Below are 19,772 nucleotides of genomic sequence, written 5' to 3'. Positions count from 1 at the left end.
GAACTGGTCCAGAGATTGAGGCAGGGGGGTTGGGAGCAGTCACCTTTATACCTGGACCGGGGGGGAGGAGTCTCAGGCAGGGCCGGCAGGGGCATGCCCAGGCATGTCACACACACACACACAGGCAATAAGCTTAACAGTGGTTTACCACATTCACCCCCTGCTTTTAAAAAAGAGTCCAGCAGGGGTGAGGTGGGTGGAACGATATTTACAGAATTACAAATTTACAAATTCAGTCTCTCTGGGGGCTTGATCTGCCGCTGCAGATGGGGTGAATTGTTTACCAGCTAAGTAGTGGCGCCAATGCCGTACAGCTTCCACTATGGCTTGGGCCTCCTTCTCGACAGAGGAGTGTCGCATTTCAGGGCCTTGGAGGGTTTGTGAGAAGAAGGCCATGGGTCTGCCCGCCTGGTTAAGGGTGGCGGCTAGGGCGAAGTCAGATGCATCGCTCTCCACCTGGAACGGGATGGATTCGTCTACAGCGTGCATCGTGGCCTTCGCGATGTCTGCTTTGATGCGGTCAAAGGCCAGGCGGGCCTCTGCCGTCAGGGGAAAAGAGGTGGATTTGATGAGCGGACGGGCGTTATCCGCATAATTGGGGACCCACTGGGCGTCATACGAGAAGAAGCCCAGGCATCTCCTCAGTGCTTTGAGGCTGGTGGGGGGGGGGAAGTTCCAGGAGGGGATCGGGACCGATGACCCCGTTTTCCACAACATAACCAAGGATGGCGAGGCAGCATGTGCGGAATACGCACTTCTCCTTATTATAGGTCAGATTTAGGAGTGTGGCGGTGTGGAGGAATTTGTGGAGGTTGGCGTTGTGGTCCTACTGATCATGGCCACAGATGGTGACGTTATCCAGGTACGGGAAGGTGGCCCGCAGCCCGTTCTGGTCTACCATTCGGTCCATCTCACGCTGGAAAACCGAGACCCCGTTGGTGACCCGAAGGGGACCCTAAGGAAGTGATAGAGGTGGCCATCCGCCTCAAAGGCAGTATATTGGCGGTCTTCCGGGCGGATAGGGAGCTGGTGGTATGCAGATTTTAAGTCGATGGTGGAGAACACCCGATATTGCGCAATCTGATTAACCATGTCAGATATGCGGGGAAGGGGTACGCGTCCAGCTGCGTGTCGCGGTTAATGGTCTGACTGTAGTCAATGACCATGCGATGTTTCTCCCCAGTCTTAACAACTACTACTTGGGCTCTCCAGGGGCTGGTACTGGCCTCGATGATTCCCTCCCCTAGGAGCAGTTGTACTTCGGACCTGATAAAAGCCCTGTCTCCAGCACTGTACCGTCTGCGCTTGGTGGCGATGGGCTTGCAGTCGGGGGTGAGGTTTTCAAACAGTGAGGGAGGGGCGACTTTAAGGGTCGAGAGGTTGCAAGTGGTGCGCGGTGGGCGATCTAAGAACTGGTGATTGCAAACAGAGAGCGGGGGAAAAGGCCCATTATAATCCATGGTGACAGTCTTAAGGTGACACAGGAAATCTAGCCCCAGGAGTGTGGCAGCGCAGAGTTTGTGGCAGCACGAGGAGCCTGAAGTTTTTGTACACTGTGCCCCGTACAGTCAGGGTCGCCACGCAGTACCCGAGGACATCCACCGAGTGGGACTTTGAAGCCATGGAGATCGTTTGCTTCACTGGCAGTACTGAAAGGGCATAGCGACTCACTGTGTTAGGGTGAATAAAGCTCTCCGTACTCCCACAGTCAAATAAACAGTTTGTAGTGCGACCGTTTACCTCGATGTCCATCATGGACCTGGCGAGTTGGTGAGGCCTGGATTGGTCCAGCGTAACCGAAGCCACCATTGGATTTTGTGACGCGGCTGAAGACGTCCAAGATGGCAGCCCGCACGGCTCACACGCGGCTGAAGGCGTCCAAGATGGCGGCCTGCATGGCTCACACGCGGCTGAAGCGCCCAAGATGGCGGGTCGCACAGCTCACACGCGGCTGAAGGCGTCCAAGATGGCGGGTCGCACGCGACGCTACTGGGCTTGGAGGTCGACTTCGCCCTGCATATTTTCGCGTAATGGCCCTTCTTTCCACACCCGGAGCAGATCGCATCCTTCGCCGGGCAGTGTTGTCGGGGGGTGCTTCCCCAGCCTGCAGAAGTAGCACTTCGGGCCTCCAGAGACTGCCGCAGCGGTCGGGTCATTGGTGGGACGTGGTGTGGCGTAGGCCTGCGGCCCTCCCGAGTACAGAGGTGGCGGCGACTGCGGTGTCCACTATGCGCCCCCGTGGTTGGGGGTGTAGGCCTCGAGATTACGGAAGGCCACCTCTAACGAATCGGCAAGCGCTACAGTCTTTTGTAGGTCCAGCCCACCCTCTTCCAGCAGTCGTTGTCAGATATAGTTTGACCTGATACCCGTGACATAGGCATCTCTCATTAAGTCCTCAGTGTTTTGGGCGGCTGTTACGGCCTTGCAGTTGCAGGCCCTGCCAAGTGCTCGCAATGCACGCAGGAATTGGTCGCCCGATTCTCCTGGCTGTTGTCTGCGAGTAGCCAGAAGATGTCTGGCGTAGATTACATTAGTCTGTTTGTTGTACTGGCCTTTTAAAAGTTCGATCGTATCCTCGTAAGTTTCAGCGTCTCTAATCATCGAAAATACTTGATCGCTTACCCGGGCGTGGAGCACGTGTAGCTTGTCGGTTTTGGTCCGGACGACGGAGGCGGAGAGGAAAGTTTCGAAACATCACAGCCAGTGATCGAAGCTGTTAGAGGCTCCTACGGCTTGAGAATCCAATTCTAATCTATCGGGTTTTAGTATCTGCTCCATCCCAAAACTTTTTGCGAATAAAATTGATGCACTATCAATCAAGCAAAGACTAGTTTGTATGCAAGAACAAATAGGCTTTTATTCGCAAAAGACTTGGAGCACACCCATGCTGATGAACTGGACCAGAGACTGAGGCAGGGGATTTGGGAGCAGTCACCTTTATACCTGGACCAGGGGGGGAGGAGTCTCAGGCAGGGCCGGCAGGGGCATGCCCAGGCATGTCACACACACACACAGGCAATAAGCTTAACAGTGGTTTACCACAGGAAGGCACATAGGAAAATCACCAGCAATACAACAATGAGCCCCAACTCCAGGCTCCAATGATTGCTGTCACACTACCTGTAAACACCACAACACTGCAATCTCTACCCAATGCGTAAAGCTGCAAGATAATGCTGGAGCAAAGTAGCGACCATTAGCTGATCAGAGAGACACCTCAGTAAGATACATGGAAGAGCACAGTATTGCAATAAAAGCCAAGTTGCAAGGTTAGCCCATTGATGAGGAACTTCCAAATGGCAGAGAGAGACATCATTAACTCCCACAAAGATCACGATGGAGCACACGGAAAAAGAAAACCAGGTCCATACCATGACTGAACACTCTGGAAAGAATGGGACAAGCAGGTAGTACCCAAGGAGAGCAGATGGAGTGTTGACAAAGAGAGATGCAACCCCAAGGGGTTGAAAAAGTATATGAGAAGACGACAACTAAATGCCAGAAACACAGACTTCAACTCAAACTCCAAATGAACAAATCAACAGTTCTACAACTTTGAATGTGACCTGAACAAGATCTGGAAGAATTGTCATGCCTCCAGATGTTCTGAATTTGTAAAGCTAGAGATTTGACGGGGAAGAAGGGGAATCATGATATGTTGGGTAAAGATTGGTGAAGGTGTAGTAGAAGGGTATTTGGGATCACAAGGGTTAATGTGAGACTGGGAACAGTGTTGCCCACAGTGTGATCTAAAGAGGCACATTACCTGAGACCAGAGTCAGTGGTGGAATGCACTGAAACCCGTGTGGAAGCAAGCATGGAGTTTACTCATGGCTTGGGCTACACCCTACATATGTGTACATAGTTATATGTTACCAATAAACACTAGTTGTTCAACCATACATGACTCAGAACCTCTTCATGAGATCTACTAAATATACAACATTCCACATGATGGTCGTGAATGGAAAAACCCCAAAGCCTCAGGATGCTCAATTTAAACAGAAGTATTAAGGTGAAAGAAACTTGAAATTGGTAGAACAAGACCAAAGAATGTTGGAGAGTGACAGTTGCTTGCAGTTAACATTTTAAAGGGGATGCAGATGTAATCCTCATTCCCACTGAATTACTATGTGCTGAATAGTTAGAATCTTCATTTTGCTAATGGAGTATGGGAAATGTATTTATGATAAAGTAATAAATGCATCTTGTTTATGGATTACAAGTTAGGAGATTTTGTATACATTTGCTTTGTATTTGTGCTACCTTATCTGACTAAAGAAGGAAACCCTAAAAAAAACAGAAACACGGAAGGTAATGTCACTATGTGACTACATTTCTTAATAAAGGAATTAGTAAGATTGAGAAAGAAGCCCGTGAAAATCAAAAGGTAGCCCTCAAGAAATTCTCGGGAAGAGCCCTTGAAAAAAGTATTTTGACCCTCACGTAGATTGCAATGGCTATCCACTCCCATTGCCTTTGTAGTATCTATCTGCTGGACCTCCTGGTCCCCTGTGGATAGAGGACTTTGTTCCTCCTCTCTATCGCTTGCACCAGAACCTCTAGTGTTGTTTCAGAGAAATTTGGAACATGCTGTCTCCCCTTTTGCACCATAGACATGGTTCTTGCAGATCAGGCATTCTTCTCCAGCCACTTCCAGCACCTGCTGCAACGTGAATACCTTCCACTTTCAGCTTGGCCTTAAGTGGCACTAGTCTCTCATAATTCTACACCTGCTGTTCAGAGATGCAGGCATTCAGTAACCTGCGACACACTACAATCATGGTAATGAGCAGGCAAGATGAAGTTTGCTGACTGTATTGGAAACAATAAAAAGGGGTTAATCACATATTGTGATCGGTTCATGTGCCTGTTTTGACATCTTATCAAACCTTGTGGCCTGGACGTTTCAGCAAATCACTGCATAAGGAAATATCTCATAACCTTTGTCCCCAGTCTCTCAATTCATTGATCAGGGTTGAATTAGTGGTGCTGATTCAAGTTGATTTTAGTGCCAGTCTAGGAAAGGCAATTTCACCTGCACTCCTTAACATATGTAGCAGATCACAACAGTCATGGTGGATTCCAATACCATGGTGTGCCCAAGAGCAAGGAGATCCTGCCTTGCTATATCATGTAGTATGTGGCAGTTTTAAATGTGTCTGCAGAAACCACACTCATCTTGAGTCATCCAAACTAACTCAAAACGTTGGCCTATGAGGACTTGGGAACAGACTAGAAAATGATGGCTTGCGGATTCCACAATTTTTGCACTGCGGTCTCATTCAGTACGGTGGCACAGTGGTTAGCAGTACTGCCTCACAGCGCCAGGGACCTAGGTTCGATTCCTGGCTTGGCTCACTGTCTGTGCGGAGTCTGCACATTCTCTCCGTTTGTGCGTGGGTTTCCTCTGGGTGCTCCGGTTTCCTCCCACAGTCTGAAAGATGTGCTGGTTAGGTACATTGGCCATGCTAAATACTCCCTCAGTGTACCCGAACAGGCGCCGGAGTGTGGCAACTAGGGGAATTTCACAGTAACTTCATTGCAGTGTTAATGTAAGCCTACTTGTGACACTAATAAATAAACTTTAAACTTTTGTTTTCTGGGATCTATTGGGAACCATTTGGTCAGCTATCTTGTTGAACAATGGTTAGTTTGAATTTGGCCCTATTCCAGTGTGAAGGACCGCTCACATGCTCATAGCCAGCTGTGAATGACTGGAAACTCTACACCATTCTGACAGTTGCCAGTGAAGGTCTGTGTAAAATATCGGGCGGAATCTTCCCAAATAAAGTTGTGTCATAAAAGTCAGAAAACCAGTGTGGAACACACTGGTCTTTTGGGCGAGCTCGGCACTGCAATCTTCCCAAGGCTTGTCAGTTTTTCTGATAGCTGGGAACTTTGTGCCAGTAGTGGGGCAGTACGAAATCTCACAAAACCAGGTTAAAGTCCAACAGGTTTATTTTATTAGCATGAGCTTTTGGAGCGCTGCCCCTTCATCAGGTGAGTGGAGGATTTGGTTCACAAACAGGGCATTTATAGGCACAAACAAGGCACAAACACAATTACAAGATAATGGTTGGAGTGCGAGTCTTAACAGGTAATCAAGTCTTTACAGGTACAGACATTGCGAGTAGAGAGAGGGTTAAATACAGATTAAAGAGGTGTCAATTGTCTCAAGCCAAGACAGTTAGTGAGATTTTACAAGCCCAGACAGGTCGTGGGGGTTACAGATAGTGTGACATGAACCCGGTCGAGGTCAGGAGGCCACCAGGTACATGGTACATACTCTTGCGACTCGGCCAACGTTGTCTACCTGATACGCTGCAGGAAAGGATGTCCTGAGGCATGGTACATTGGGGAGACCATGCAGACTCTACGAAAACGGACGAATGTACACCGCTCGACAATCACCAGGAAGGAGTGTTCCCTTCCTGTCGGGGAACACTTCAGCAGTCAAGGGCATTCAGCCTCTGATCTTCAGGTAAGCGTTCTCCAAGGTGGCCTTCAAGTCATATGACTACGCAGAATCAGTGAGAAGAAACTGATTGCCAAGTTCCGCACACATGAGGATGGCCTCAACCAGGATCTTGGGTTCATGTCACACTATCTGTAACCCCCACGACTTGCCTGGGCTTGCAAAATCTCACGAACAGTCCTGGCTGGAGACAATTCACACCTCTTTAACCTGTGCTTAACCCTCTTTCCGTTCGCATTGTCCATACCTGTAAAGACTTGATTACCTGTTAAGACTTACATTCCAACCACTATCTTGTAATTGAGTTTGTGTCTATATATGCCCTGTTTGTGAACCAAATCCTGCACTCACCTGATGAAGGGGCAGTGCTCCGAAAGCTCGTGCTACCGAATAAACCTGTTGGACTTTACCTGGTGTTGTGAAACTTCTTACTGTGCCTACCCTAGTCCAACGCTGGCATCTCCACATCACCAGTAGTGGGGGTTAGAGCCTAACTATGCCAGGGAAGCTAGCTGCAGAACGCATGTGCGGCATTGCTACCCCCACACCAACATGGATCGCTGATTTTGGGGCATCAGGACCCTCCCAATGGGCAGTCTCCCAACATGGTCCTCCCCATCACAACCTTGAGGCCTCCTCATCATTGTGCATCCTCTGCCATCATAGCCCCTCACAGGCCCCACCCACTTGGCACTGCTCCTGGCACATTTATGATGTCCAACTGGGCACTGCCAAGATGCCAGATGAGACTGCTAGTGTACCAGCTGCGCACTGCCAGGCTGGCACCACATAATGGGCACTGTCTGGCCATTCCCCTGACCACTTGTGTCAATGGCCTCCGATCCCCGGTGTAGCCATGGTGCCAGGTCCCTGCTACTGCAGAGCAATAATGATTCTTGTCAGCGAGGGCTAAAATAGCCATGAGGCCAGAAGAAGCTGCATGGGAGCAGGCAAGTCCTTTTAACTTACCTCAATTTTATGAAAGAGTGCAAAGCCATTCTCACTGGCAAAACAGGGCCAGGAGGTGGGCGAGAATCAGTTTTATAGCCTCCCATGCAATCTTCCTGGCTCGCCATGCTGATGAACTGGTGTGGCGAGCCAGTAAGATCGCGCCCATCCACTCGACATGAATTGCAATCCATTTCTATTAAATAAATCCAAGGTTTTATAAATGGGGTCTTTTAGTGATGTGGGCTCCAATTCCAGGTCCTTGCATCTTGAGGAAACCAACCTCATAATAAGCATAGAATAGAATCCCTACAGTGCAGAAGGAGGCCATTCAGCCCACCGAGTCTGCACTGACCACAATCCCTTCCAGGCCCTATTCCTGCAATCCCACATATTTACCCTGCTAGTCCCCTGACACTGGGGTTAATTTGGAATGGCCAATCAACCTAACCCACACATCTTTGGACAGTGGGAGGAAACCAGCGCACCCAGAGGAAACCCACACAGACACAGGGAGAACGTGCAAACTCCACACAGACAGTGACCCGAGGCTGGAATTGAACCTGGCTCCCTGGCGCTGTGAGGCAGCAATGCTAACCACTGCGCCACTGTGCCATCCCATGAATATAGATTTCTATGAATTTCTATGACCCTATCATGCTACTGACATGCAATGATTGTGATGAACTATAGTGGTGACACCATTAGATTGAACCATTTTTCATTTCAGGCCTTGTTTGAGTGAAACTGTTGAGCTCCGGAAATCAAATGGGCAATCCACTGATTCTATTCAGTTGTGGGAAGGCAGGAAATAAATCGGTGCTGCAAAGTCAATCCTGTAGAAGAACATGAATGGGCAGCGGTAGTCTGCAGTTTTATCATAAACACCGAGGTCATTTCTGCCTCTTCTAGAGCGGGTCACCTTTTAATGATCTCCAGCTGGGTCTTTCACTGCCCATTTGTATCTAAAAATCTCAAAGAGTCTAAGAAATGACTCAGAATCTTAATTTACCTCCTTAAGCACCTTTCACCTGAAGCAAGCATGTGTGCTGCTCTCACATTTACAGATCTGACTGAAAATTGCTTCATGTGGATGTTGGGCACTGCTGAGCAGCCAAGGTACCTTCCCCATTGCTGTCAACTGCTGGCTACCCATTATCCTGGCAAATTGCTGCTGGATATTTTGCGATTCTGAAGTTGAGGCATGAACATGTGGCTCATGTTCAAGGATGAAATATACGCCAACAATAATCATTGTGCCAGGTTCCATTTGTTCAACACTATATACTAAGAAAATACTGCATGTAATTTACTTAAATTAATTAAAAATTAATTTGGCAATTCCTTCACCAGTTCTGTTGTGTGTTGAAACTAAAGGCAAGATTCTCTGACTTCCTTCAATGTTTTTCTTGGCGCTCGTTTGCTGGTGGCAAGATTTTCTGAATGAGCCCACACCACCAGCAACTTTGGCCCCTAGGGGCTGTACTCACTTGTGTGCCTCTGGCAGGGTATGATTGGCAGGTGCACGTCATGGGGGAACCTGTTGTGATTCATGTCCATGTGAAAGGACAATTTAACGTGGGGGGGGACTATCAGATGTAAAGTCCTGACATGCATAGTTTTATATATATATGCAAATATAGATCCCGACTTTTAAATTCAGGATTCTCATTATGTTATTGACAGAGCGTGGGGACAAGTGAGTGGGGATATCCCATCAAAATCACATAAAAGTTGTGCTGGGACTTCTCGATTTCCCTGCCCCACCCCCCTCCGCCTATCCCGCCCCTGAAAATGGGAGCAGAAAATCCCCCCACTAACTTGAAGGCAAACATTTATGTATCAAATAAGGCGAGCATAATATTGTTGATCATTTCTAACTCAATGTGATTTTCAAAATGTTTTATGAATGCAGGAACATTACATTGGAAATACAATTGGATGCTATTTATGTGATCAATGTTTATCTAAACTGAGTAGTTAACTGTACTTGTAGGATTCAGAGCAGAATACCAACAGAATTGCTAACTTGTCCTCTGTGGTCTATGTGACAGATGTAGTTTACTATATTTAGTAACGCTTACAATATTGTGCCAGTTCAATGTTTCAGGAATATGACTGAAAAATACCATATAAAGGATATTTTTAAATATTTTACAATTGAGAATATAGAGAATAGCAAATAGTATTTAGAGTTTTGATTGTTAAGATATGTGTAGCTTTTGTAGCTACATATGTGTTAATAACATACCTTCTTTGATATTTTTATTTATCATAGAGATTATGGCTTATCCTACCTTTCTCTGAGAACCTGTATTGGACTTTGGACGGCTTTTCTTTGCATGGTTCTCGTTGCAACAGATGCAAGTTCGTTGGTCTGCTACATCACCCGGTTCACTGAGGAAGCATTTGCTTCCCTTATTTGTCTTATTTTCATCTATGAGGCACTAGAAAAGCTGTATCACCTTGGTGAGACATACCCATTCAATATGTACAATCACCTGGAACAGCTCACCCACTATTCGTAAGTATATGAACAATTCTGTCTTAACAATAGAAATATAACATCATGCTGTTGTATTGGAGATGGGAAATTTTCCCATCCCACCTGCCGTGGGAATCAGAGCGGGTGGGGGGGGCGGACCATGCTAAGGTCCATTGACCTCGGGTGAGATTCTCTGGTTTGGGGGTGAGCACAGCCAGAGAATCCAGTTACCATTGCGTTGTAAAGATTAAGCCTTTGATTCTCATATTTTTTGGTCAAACAAAATAAAGTTTTAACTGAAGGAATTAACTCAAAAGTTTGATTTTCAAAGCTGCCTTAGTTCTAGTGTGAATTATACATTTTAGATGCAACATTTGTTAAAAAACTAATGCAATTTTAACTGGTGAAAAATAATTGATAACTAATCAGAGAAATCAACTTTCAGTGGTAATCTAACCTAAATAATGTTTTTTTAATTTATGACTGTTAAGTCATGTTGGGAAGTAGATATGTTTATTTGCCTAGTTTATCAACCCACACTATTCAGATTGATTGCTTTTTAATATCTTACTGAAAGGAATCAACATAATCTAAAGGAAAGTTAGGTTGAATAACTAAACATTATCCACCGCATGCTCAAAGCACACGACATTTCAAACTTTTCCCAGTTCTGATATGAAGTCATCTACCCAAAATATTAGCCTGTTTCTCTCTCCACAGATACTGCCAGATCTGCTGTGTATTTTCAACATTTTCTGTTTTTATTTCGGATCTCCAGCGCCTGCAGTTTTCTGCTTTTCATTTACTAGAATTTGCCTCTCCAGCAAGCAGGATCAGCATATCAAAGTAGACAGGATATGTAATGATGACCAAAGGAGATAGTATAGTGCTGGCCACATTTCACTGTACGTTCTGATGCAGTCCCTTGGGATCGAGGATGACTTGCATCACCTCCAATTCGATAGGTTCTGAAATGGCTGATGAGCCCAATGCACGATCTGCAGATTCTGCCACATGTGGGGCAGGTGGTGCTTGAAGAGTTGGGTAGATGGGTTGTTGGAAGTTTGTACGCTCCCTCTAATGCCTCAACTTCGCCTCTGCACATTCCTGACAAAGTTGGTCGATGTGCTCAGTGTCTTCCCTGAATGAGTCTTCTCCATTTTGGTTGGTCACAAGCCATGGTCTCCTGTGAGTCGGTGGATATGAAGGAAGTTTACAGAAGGTGCCAATATACAGGGAAAGGCAAACTGTAAGAAAGAATGCAGGAGATTACAGCAGAATAGGTTAGTGGTGTGGGCAGAGAGAAAGCAAATGCAGTTCTGTGCAGACAATTGGCAAACACTATATTTTGGAAAAAAGAAATGTGGGAAAGAAAAATTGATTGGGGATGCCCTGTGTAGACAATCAGCTGACATCTTCTAATGGCTGACCAAAGTAGCAGGGAGGGGCCATCGGTAAAGGTGGGCGGGAAGGATCAGAAGCAATGGTAGGAAGGTGGTTATAGTCCTGGCAGTGGCCACTGCTCCCAGCATGCTGCTGTACTGAAACGTTGCTGGCCTCTAATTGACCAGCATCTCTTGGGTACAAGACCTCTGCCTTACTCGAAGCTTAATCTGAAAGGAGGCGCAATGCTGCAGTAAGTGCTTGATTGAAATGCAATAGTGTCGGGCTTCCTGAAGAAAACAATTAAGAATTCCCACTGGTTCTCCAACTGGTGGATACAATCCTTGTCACCCACTTGGAAACCCAGCTCCCATGTACTTTTGTGCTGCCACATAAAGTAGAGCAGCAATGACCCGACTTCAGAGAAGCCCTTAATTGGCAAGTTGGGAAATCTGCACACACAGAAACAGAGAAGCCAGCCTCAATACGATTGAGGATCCAAAATATCAGCTTATTTGTTAATGCAAAGAAAATCTAGCCCCATACCCGAGCAAAATTGCTGGCGGCAGGAACAACAATGTCGAACTATTACGACAGCTGGCAACCCTAATTTTCAAGTCTGCCTGCCTCTGCAATTTCCCCAGTTAGGCCTAAATTTTTGTCCTATGTTCTTCCCCTAGCTTGGCCAGCAAGACTCCCAGCTATCCTGTTAACCACTTCCTTGTTGCCACAATCCCCACCATTTCCCTGATTTTTCTGCTGACCCCACCAAACCCAGGGGCTTCCAACTGAGGTGTAAGAGTTCTACTGGCAGCAGCAGTGGAAGGCCCAGTTATGCCCTATTTGAAGGCTGTGATGGATACCTCTCCTTCCCTAGTGACTACTAAACCTCACATTAGGTTTAGGTTTAGATCGAAGCTTGAGATGAAAGTTTTTCCACATATTCGGGGTTCTTTGGCGCTTTGAATGCAGCTTCCTTATGTAATGCTGCTTCTTCCTTTGCTGGCATTGGTAGACTCTCTCTTAGTGTCATTAACACTGCTGGGAGTCTGCCATACAGAGTAAATGAGATGCAAAGGAAAAAAACAAATAGAAAAAACAACTTGGCAGTGTCGGAGCAGGAAATCATGCCCTGATTCTCCGAGAGCAGATTAAGAAAAATCCAACTATTATCTCACAAAATCACAATGGCTAGCATTGCTGCCTCACTCGATTCCAGCCTTGGGTGACTGTGTGGAGTTTGCACATTCTCCTTGTGTCTGCGTGGTTTTCCTATGGGTCTTCTGGTTTTCTCCCACACTCCAAAGATGTGTAGGTTAGGTTAGTGGATTGGCCATGCTAAATTGCCCCTTCGTGTTCCAAGATGTGTAGGCTAGGGAGATTAGAGGGGGTAAATGCGTGGGGTTACGGGGATAGGATGGGGAGTGGGCCTGGGTAAGATGCTCTGTCGGAGAGTCAGTGCAGACCTGACAGGTCAAATGGCCTCCTTCTGCATGTAGGGATTCTATGATTCTATGATTCTTTATCTGCAGCACATATGTAGTTATATGGCTGTGTGAGGTTGAGCAGGAGTGGGTGTCATGACGGATCAGGAACTAGCCATGATACTCGCCTCTATTTTTTCTTTTGAAGGAGTGTGTCAGTGGATGAAATTTCTACCTTTTATTGTTGAACATCTTATTTTCCTTTTGGGTTTCCTAAACTCCAATGAGTACGGACCCAAATTCCTCAACCGTTCCTCTTACGACAAGCTCTTCATTCCAGGGATAATTCTTGTGAATCTCCTCTGGACCCTTTCCAAGGCCAGCACATCCTTCCTTAGATATGGGGCCAAAACTGCTCATGATACTCCAAATGGGTTTGACCAGATCCTTATACAGCCTCAGAAGTACATCCCTGCTCTTGTATTCTAGCCCCCTCGACATGAATGCTAACGTTGCATTTGCCTTCCTAACTGCCGACTGAACCTGCACGTTAACCTTAAGAGAATCTTGAACAAGAACTCCCAAGTCCCTGTGTGTTGATTTCCCCTGATTTCCTAAGCATTTCCCAATTAGAAAATAGTCTCTGCCTCCATTCTTCCTTCCAAAGTGCATAATCTCACACTTTTCCACATTGTATTTCATCTGCCACTTCTTTGTCCACTCTCCTAACCTGTCCAAGTTCTTCTGCAGCTCCCCTGCTTCCTCAATACTACCTGTCCCTCTACATATCTTTGTATTATCTGCAAGCTTAGCAACAGTGCCTTCAGTTCCTTCTTCCAAATCGTTAATGTATATTGTGAAAAGTTGTGGTCCCAGCGCCAACCCCTGAGGCACACCACTTAGTCACCAGCTGCCATCCTGAAAAAGACCCCTTTATCCCCACTCTCTGCCTTCTGCCAGTCAGCCAATCCTCTATCCATGCCAGGATCTTACCATTAACACCATGGGCTCTTAACTTATTTAACAGTCTCCTATGCGGCACCTTGTCAAAGGTGGAAATCTAAATAAATTACGTCCACTGGTTCTCCTTTATCTAACTTCCTTGTTACCTCCTCAAAGAACTCTAACAGATTTGTCAGACATGACCTCCCCTTGACAAAGCCATGCTGACTTAGTCCTATTTTATCATGCACTTCCAAATACTCTGCAAACCCATCTTTAATAATGAACTCAAATCTTGCAAATGGCTGAAGTCAGGCCAACCAGCCTATAATTTCCCATCTGCTGCCTCCCTCCCTTCTTAAACAGCGGTGTTACATTAGTTACTTTCCAATACTCTGGGACCTTCCCTGCCTCCAGTGATTGCCGAAAGATCACCAGCAATGCCTCCACAATTTCCACAGCTTTCTCTTCTAGAACTCTGGGGCGTATTCCATCTAGTCCAGGTGACTTATCCACTTTCAGATCTTTCAGTTTCCGCAGAACCTTCTCCTTAGTGATGGCCACTACACTCACCTGTGCCCCCTGATTCTCCTGGAGCTCTGGCATCCCACTGGTGTCTTCCACCGTGAAGACTGATGCAAAGTGACTATTCAGTTCCTCTGCCATTTCTTTGTTTCCTATTATTACTTCTCCAGCCTCATTTTCCAGTGGTCCAGTGTCTATTTTTGCCTCTCTCTTACCTTTTATATATTGAAAAAAGACTTCCTATCTATTATATTACTAGCTAGCTTACACTCCTATATCATCATCTCCCCCCTTATTGCTTTTTTAGTTGTCCTCTGCTCGCATTTAAAAGCTTCCCAATCGTCTGGCTTCCCACTAATCCTCACCACTTTGTATGCTTTTTCTTTTGCTATTACGCTGTCTCAGCCATGGATGCCTCCTCCTCTCCTTAGCATGTTTCCTCTTCCTTGGGATTAATTTCTGTTGTGCCTCCCGAATAACCCCCAAAAACTCCTGCCATTGCTGTTCCACAGTCTTCCCTGCTAGGCTCCTTTTCCAATCAAGCTCCTCCCTCATGTCTTTGTAGTTAGCTTTATTTAATTGTAATACCGTTACATCTGATTCCAGCTTCTCCCTCTCAAACTGCAGGGTAAATTCTATCATATTGTGGTCGCTGCTCCTTAAGGGAAGTTCCCTAATCAAGTCTGCCTCATTACAAATCACCAGATCCAGAATTGCCTGTTCCCTAGTAGGCTCTAAGCTGCTCCAAAAAACCATTTCTTAGACATTCCACAAATTCCTTTTCTTGGGATCCACTACCTACCTGATTTTCCCAGTCCACCTGCGTATTGAAGTCCCTCCTGATTATTGTAATATTGCCTCTTTATATGCCTTTTCTATCTCCTGATTTATTTTCTGCCCCACATCTTGACTACTGCTAGGGGGCCTGTACACAACTCCCATCAGGGTCTTTTTACCTTTGCGATTCCTCAACTCTACCCACAGAGATTCTATGCCTTCTGATCCTATATCACTCTTGTTATCGATTTAATTTCATTCCTTACTAACACTGCAACCCTGACCCCTTTGCCCATCTGCCTGTCCTTTCGATAGGACACATGCCCTTGGGTATTTAGATCCCAGCCCTGATCCCCTTCCAGCCACATCTCTGTGATGCCCACAACAAGCTCATTTACTTTGTTCCGTATACTAAGTGAACCTTTATATTCTCAATGGCTGAACATCCACATTCCTCTGGAGAGGAAAGTTTCAAAGATCCACAACCCTTTGAGTGAAGAGATTTCTCCTTATCTCAGTCTGAAATGGCTGATGTGCAAAGATGTCCAAAGATGTGTGGGTTAGGTGGATTGGCCATGCTAAATTGCCCCTTAGTGTCAGGGGGACTAGCGAGAGTAAACGCATTGGGTTGTAGGGATAGGTCCTGAATGGGATTGTTGTTGGTGCAGACTTAATGGGCCGAAAGGCCTCCTTCTGCACTGTAGGATTCTATGATTAACCTGAGACCATATCCCCTAGTTCAAGACAGTTAGGCCGGAGGAAACAGCTTGAACTGTTATGGCATAAACGCATCACTTAACGCTTCATGGTACAATTCACAAACTTATAAATGAACTGTACAACTTGACAGTGCCTTTGTATTTGCTTCTAATCTGTTACTTTTGCCTTCAGTATTTGTCACAATAGCTCATTTTGTTCACAGAATTTTTTCCATCAGGACTGTTACATGTCACTGTATTGTGAATCAAATTTGGTGCAAGCTTCTCTGCTCTGGATTTAGGTGTAGCTGGTTGGTCTGTTTCCTCTTAGCTGAGATGCAGGTTTTGCTGCTTTCATGCACCAGTGCTATTGGTTGCATGGTTAGCCAGTATCACTTAGGTAAGGAAAAGCCATATCAAGACTTTCCAGATAAGGAATTTACAAGACACAGGCATACAATAATGTAGGTAGAATGCAGGTAATTCCCATGCAAAGGATTTTGTCTTATTGAAATACAAAAGTGAATGCATAACACATTCACCTCAAATTTGGAGCTTGGCTGGTCACTTTGGATACTGATTCAAATGCAGCATTTACTTTTTATGAAAGGATACCTCTCACTGAAACAAAAGAAAAATACAGTGAATTATGGAAATCTGAAATAAAAACGGAAAATGCTTCAAAACTTAGCAGGTCAAACCCTATCTGTGGAAAGAGGAACAGTTAATGTTTCCGGACAATGATACTTCAGCAGAACTCCCACTTATTTAGCAAACACCAAATGGGATTTAGATTAGAGCGATTGAAAGGACAATCCTGTCAGCAGAATAGAAATTGACTTCCTAAATAAAAGGCGAATCTAAGTACCTTCATGTGCAAAATTTGGTAAATACCTTAAACAAATGCAGTTATTGAAATGATATAGCACTTGCAGCATGAAACTTTTGCATGTATTAATAGTAATAAAGTGCTTGACAGGCAGTCTTTCATGAAGGTTGGGCCACTTACTGACTACATCTGGAGCAAAGATAAAGAAGATAGTCATATTGGTTTTCTGATGTTTATGTGACTTAGATAAGTTATTCTAATTTTCCTCTTGGTAAATATATATATGTTTGTTACAGATGCATTTGTGTAGAACCGCAAATCATGAGCAATAAAACTTTGCAGTACTGGAATAACTTCAATATCACAGCAACGGAAATTCCATGGGGAAATATGACACTGTCAGTAAGTTTGAATTGAAGCCACATATATCAGATGTAATGGTGCGTGGGGCCATTTAGTGAAGCTAGAAGGAAAATTAAGCTTCGGACAATCGTACTTCTGCAAAATATATTTTATTTAGAAAAACTGTATATATTAAAATTTAAACAAATACAGTTTGTATTTAATATTTAGTATTTAGTAGTAGTTTGTATTTAATATTAAAATTCTAATCTAAAACATCCAGGGTAAAGAGTTTAATGGCATACAATTATATAAAATTTAGCATTCGGGTAACCTACTTTTCACTCTGCAAGTAAAAGCAAATGATTTGTATGCTAGTCCAACTTGTAAGAGGAAACGGCAAGCCGAACTTTATTTGTGAGGTCAGGAATTAGATGTCAGGTGAATTCCAGAGTCTGGTCTGGCACCATGTTGGGTGTCAGATGCATGGCACGCTTTTTAGCGAACTGACCAATTAGTGGCCAGTGCACACCTGCCAGCAGTGACACATAGGCAGCCCATTGCCAGAGGTAGAAGCTGCCAATGGTGGGGGGAATGAGAGGACACCTCAAAATATTGATGCCCTCTGTTTCATCATGTGGTTGACGTCTAGATGAGGATTTTGGGGATTGGCTATTCTCCCAAAGTATGCTGCTCAAGTCTCTGGTTTCTCAAAACCATTACTCTTTATTTACAGCAAGTATCTACACATTTGGAGCTCTACAGGAGGTTGGAATTTCTTCTTCCAGGTCTCTCTTACTTCTCAGTCATATGATCTGACATCATCACTACATCACTGTCATGTATACTTCTGATGTTAACCTTTGCTACCAGGCCATCTTTGTGGAGGGCAACCACTCATTGGCTGGCCACTGACCTGAGCCGTGACCTGTGGCTATGACGAGTTCAATGGGGTGGTATTTCCTCACTGAATAAATTGCTGACCAATTTAGGAGTGTATTTCAGGTTTAAGGACAACTGAGCTTCTTTATCATTGTATGTCGTTATTAAACTGAACTCGAGATGACAGCCTCCAGAGAGACGGCCTCTAGGCATAGTCACATGACAATGGCAAGCCTGGTATGCCATGTAGAACTGATTGCATTTCAAACCCAAACAAGCCTTTTTCATAGCGAACAAAGATAGAAATATCTCCATTTTCCGAGGGAACTCTGGACTAATTTGCATGCATGATCATGTATAGCTGAGTTACACAAGTTACCCACTCCACACCCACTGCTGTCATGCATTCACAACTGTTTGTTCTACCAGTCAATCTCTGTACCTGATTGCATATTTAAATCCTTTAAGTCCTTAAATCGTGCACATCCATTAATGTTACTCATGCACATTGACATTTGCTGTTTTTCTGAATGATGTTCCCTCTCCGGGGAGTGTCGTTCTCGTGGCACTCGTTGCCGTGGTAACTGTTGTTGTTCCATGGAGGTTGTTGCGGGCTCGTGGGCCTCTGGGATTGGTGGTAGTGCATTTCTCAGTAGAGCTGGTGAGATCCCTTCTTCCTGACTTGCCGATTGCTGTGAAGGAACAACTTTGCTAGTTGTGCGCGTATGCCTGGGGTTGCGCTAGTTTATTTGGTCGTTCACTTCTACCGCATACAACCCCAAGATGGCAATTCCTCTACACATGTCCCACATTTCCACATTGGCTGAGAATGTAGAATGTTTGTACCCTAACTGACTCTCCAATGCTCAGCTCTAAAAATGGTTTGGCAGTCTTATCAAACCGAAATTTGGCTTTCTGCCGTTTCACCTTCTACATTGTAGCTGTGCTTCATGCGGGCTGGGTACAAATTCTGGCTGCAACATAGCCTTGGCGATCAGGATCATGCTCCTCTTGCATCTGGAGAAGAGCCGTTGAGCTGAGGAGGGCAGAACATGTTGGGGACATTAAGCAGGCTGAGACGCACAGCATAGAAATTAGTATTGTCCCATGCACACTTTTCCAGAAGTTGTTTGGCAGAGCATACAGCACTTTCACTGAGCCCATTGGACTGTGGATATAATCGGCTGGTTGTTACATGAAGAAAATCTCAACTGGAAGCAAAGGTACGGAATTTAGCAGAGACACACTGGCTAGTAATTGTCAGTCATGACCTTTTTCTCTTTTGTTTGGTCTGGTTTAAGCACGTTGCAGGGGGAGCAACAGGAGAGCTCTCTCTGAATATCAGCTTGCAAAGAGGGCCAATACCATAGAAACCTACAGTGCAGAAAGAGGCCATTCGGCCCATCGAGTCTGCACCGACAACAATCCCACCCAGGCCCTATCCCCGTATCCCTACATATTTACCCGCTAATCTCTCTAACCTACACATCCTGGGACACTAAGGGGCAATTTAGCTTGGCCAATCAACCTAACCCACACATTTTTGGACTGTGGGAGGAAACCGGAGCACCCGGAGGAAACCCACGCAGACACGGGGAGAATGTGCAAACTCCGCACAGACAGTGACCTGAGCCGGGAATCAAACCCAGGTCCCTGGAGCTGTGAAGCAGCAGTGCTAACCACTATGCTAATACAGCAACTCTTTGGTCCTGGCCTTAGTTGTATCCAATCCAGGGTGCCCTTGATGGATTTGCTGGGTGTAGTACTGCTGGAGAGCAGGCGGAATGACGAATCGTGGGCCTCGCACGTTTAGACCATCTTGAATGGTTAGTTCCTCTAAAAGCACAGAACACACACAGGTCATGAGGAAGCTCCTTAGAGGTTTCTGGCCAGCCTTGATGACATTGTGTAGTCAAGTGTACATGACATCTTGCTGTAATACCTGCTTCACCTACTGGATGCGGCAGAAGGAAAGTACCTCTACCTCCATGATGCCAATGTCTGCCTCATGATCAGCCTGGTCTGTGGTGGATAGGAAGGTTCTGGAGATGGCATGGGC

The 19,772-nt window shown here is 45.5% G+C and overlaps 1 protein-coding gene across 1 annotated transcript in view; it reads left to right on the top strand.

The window, feature by feature from the left end:
• LOC144503632 (sodium-driven chloride bicarbonate exchanger-like) overlaps positions 1-19,772 on the top strand; it is a 267,586-nt gene that overhangs the window by 205,048 nt on the left and 42,766 nt on the right. Inside the window, exons 14-15 of the mRNA XM_078228280.1 lie at positions 9,705-9,950; positions 16,786-16,891. Coding sequence (XP_078084406.1) covers positions 9,705-9,950; positions 16,786-16,891 — 352 coding nt within the window. The remainder of the gene's footprint in view (positions 1-9,704; positions 9,951-16,785; positions 16,892-19,772) is intronic.

Source organism: Mustelus asterias, chromosome 14, assembly GCF_964213995.1.
Source record: "Mustelus asterias chromosome 14, sMusAst1.hap1.1, whole genome shotgun sequence".
Classification (NCBI taxonomy): domain Eukaryota; kingdom Metazoa; phylum Chordata; class Chondrichthyes; order Carcharhiniformes; family Triakidae; genus Mustelus; species Mustelus asterias.
This window is presented reverse-complemented; position numbering and strand designations above follow the sequence as displayed.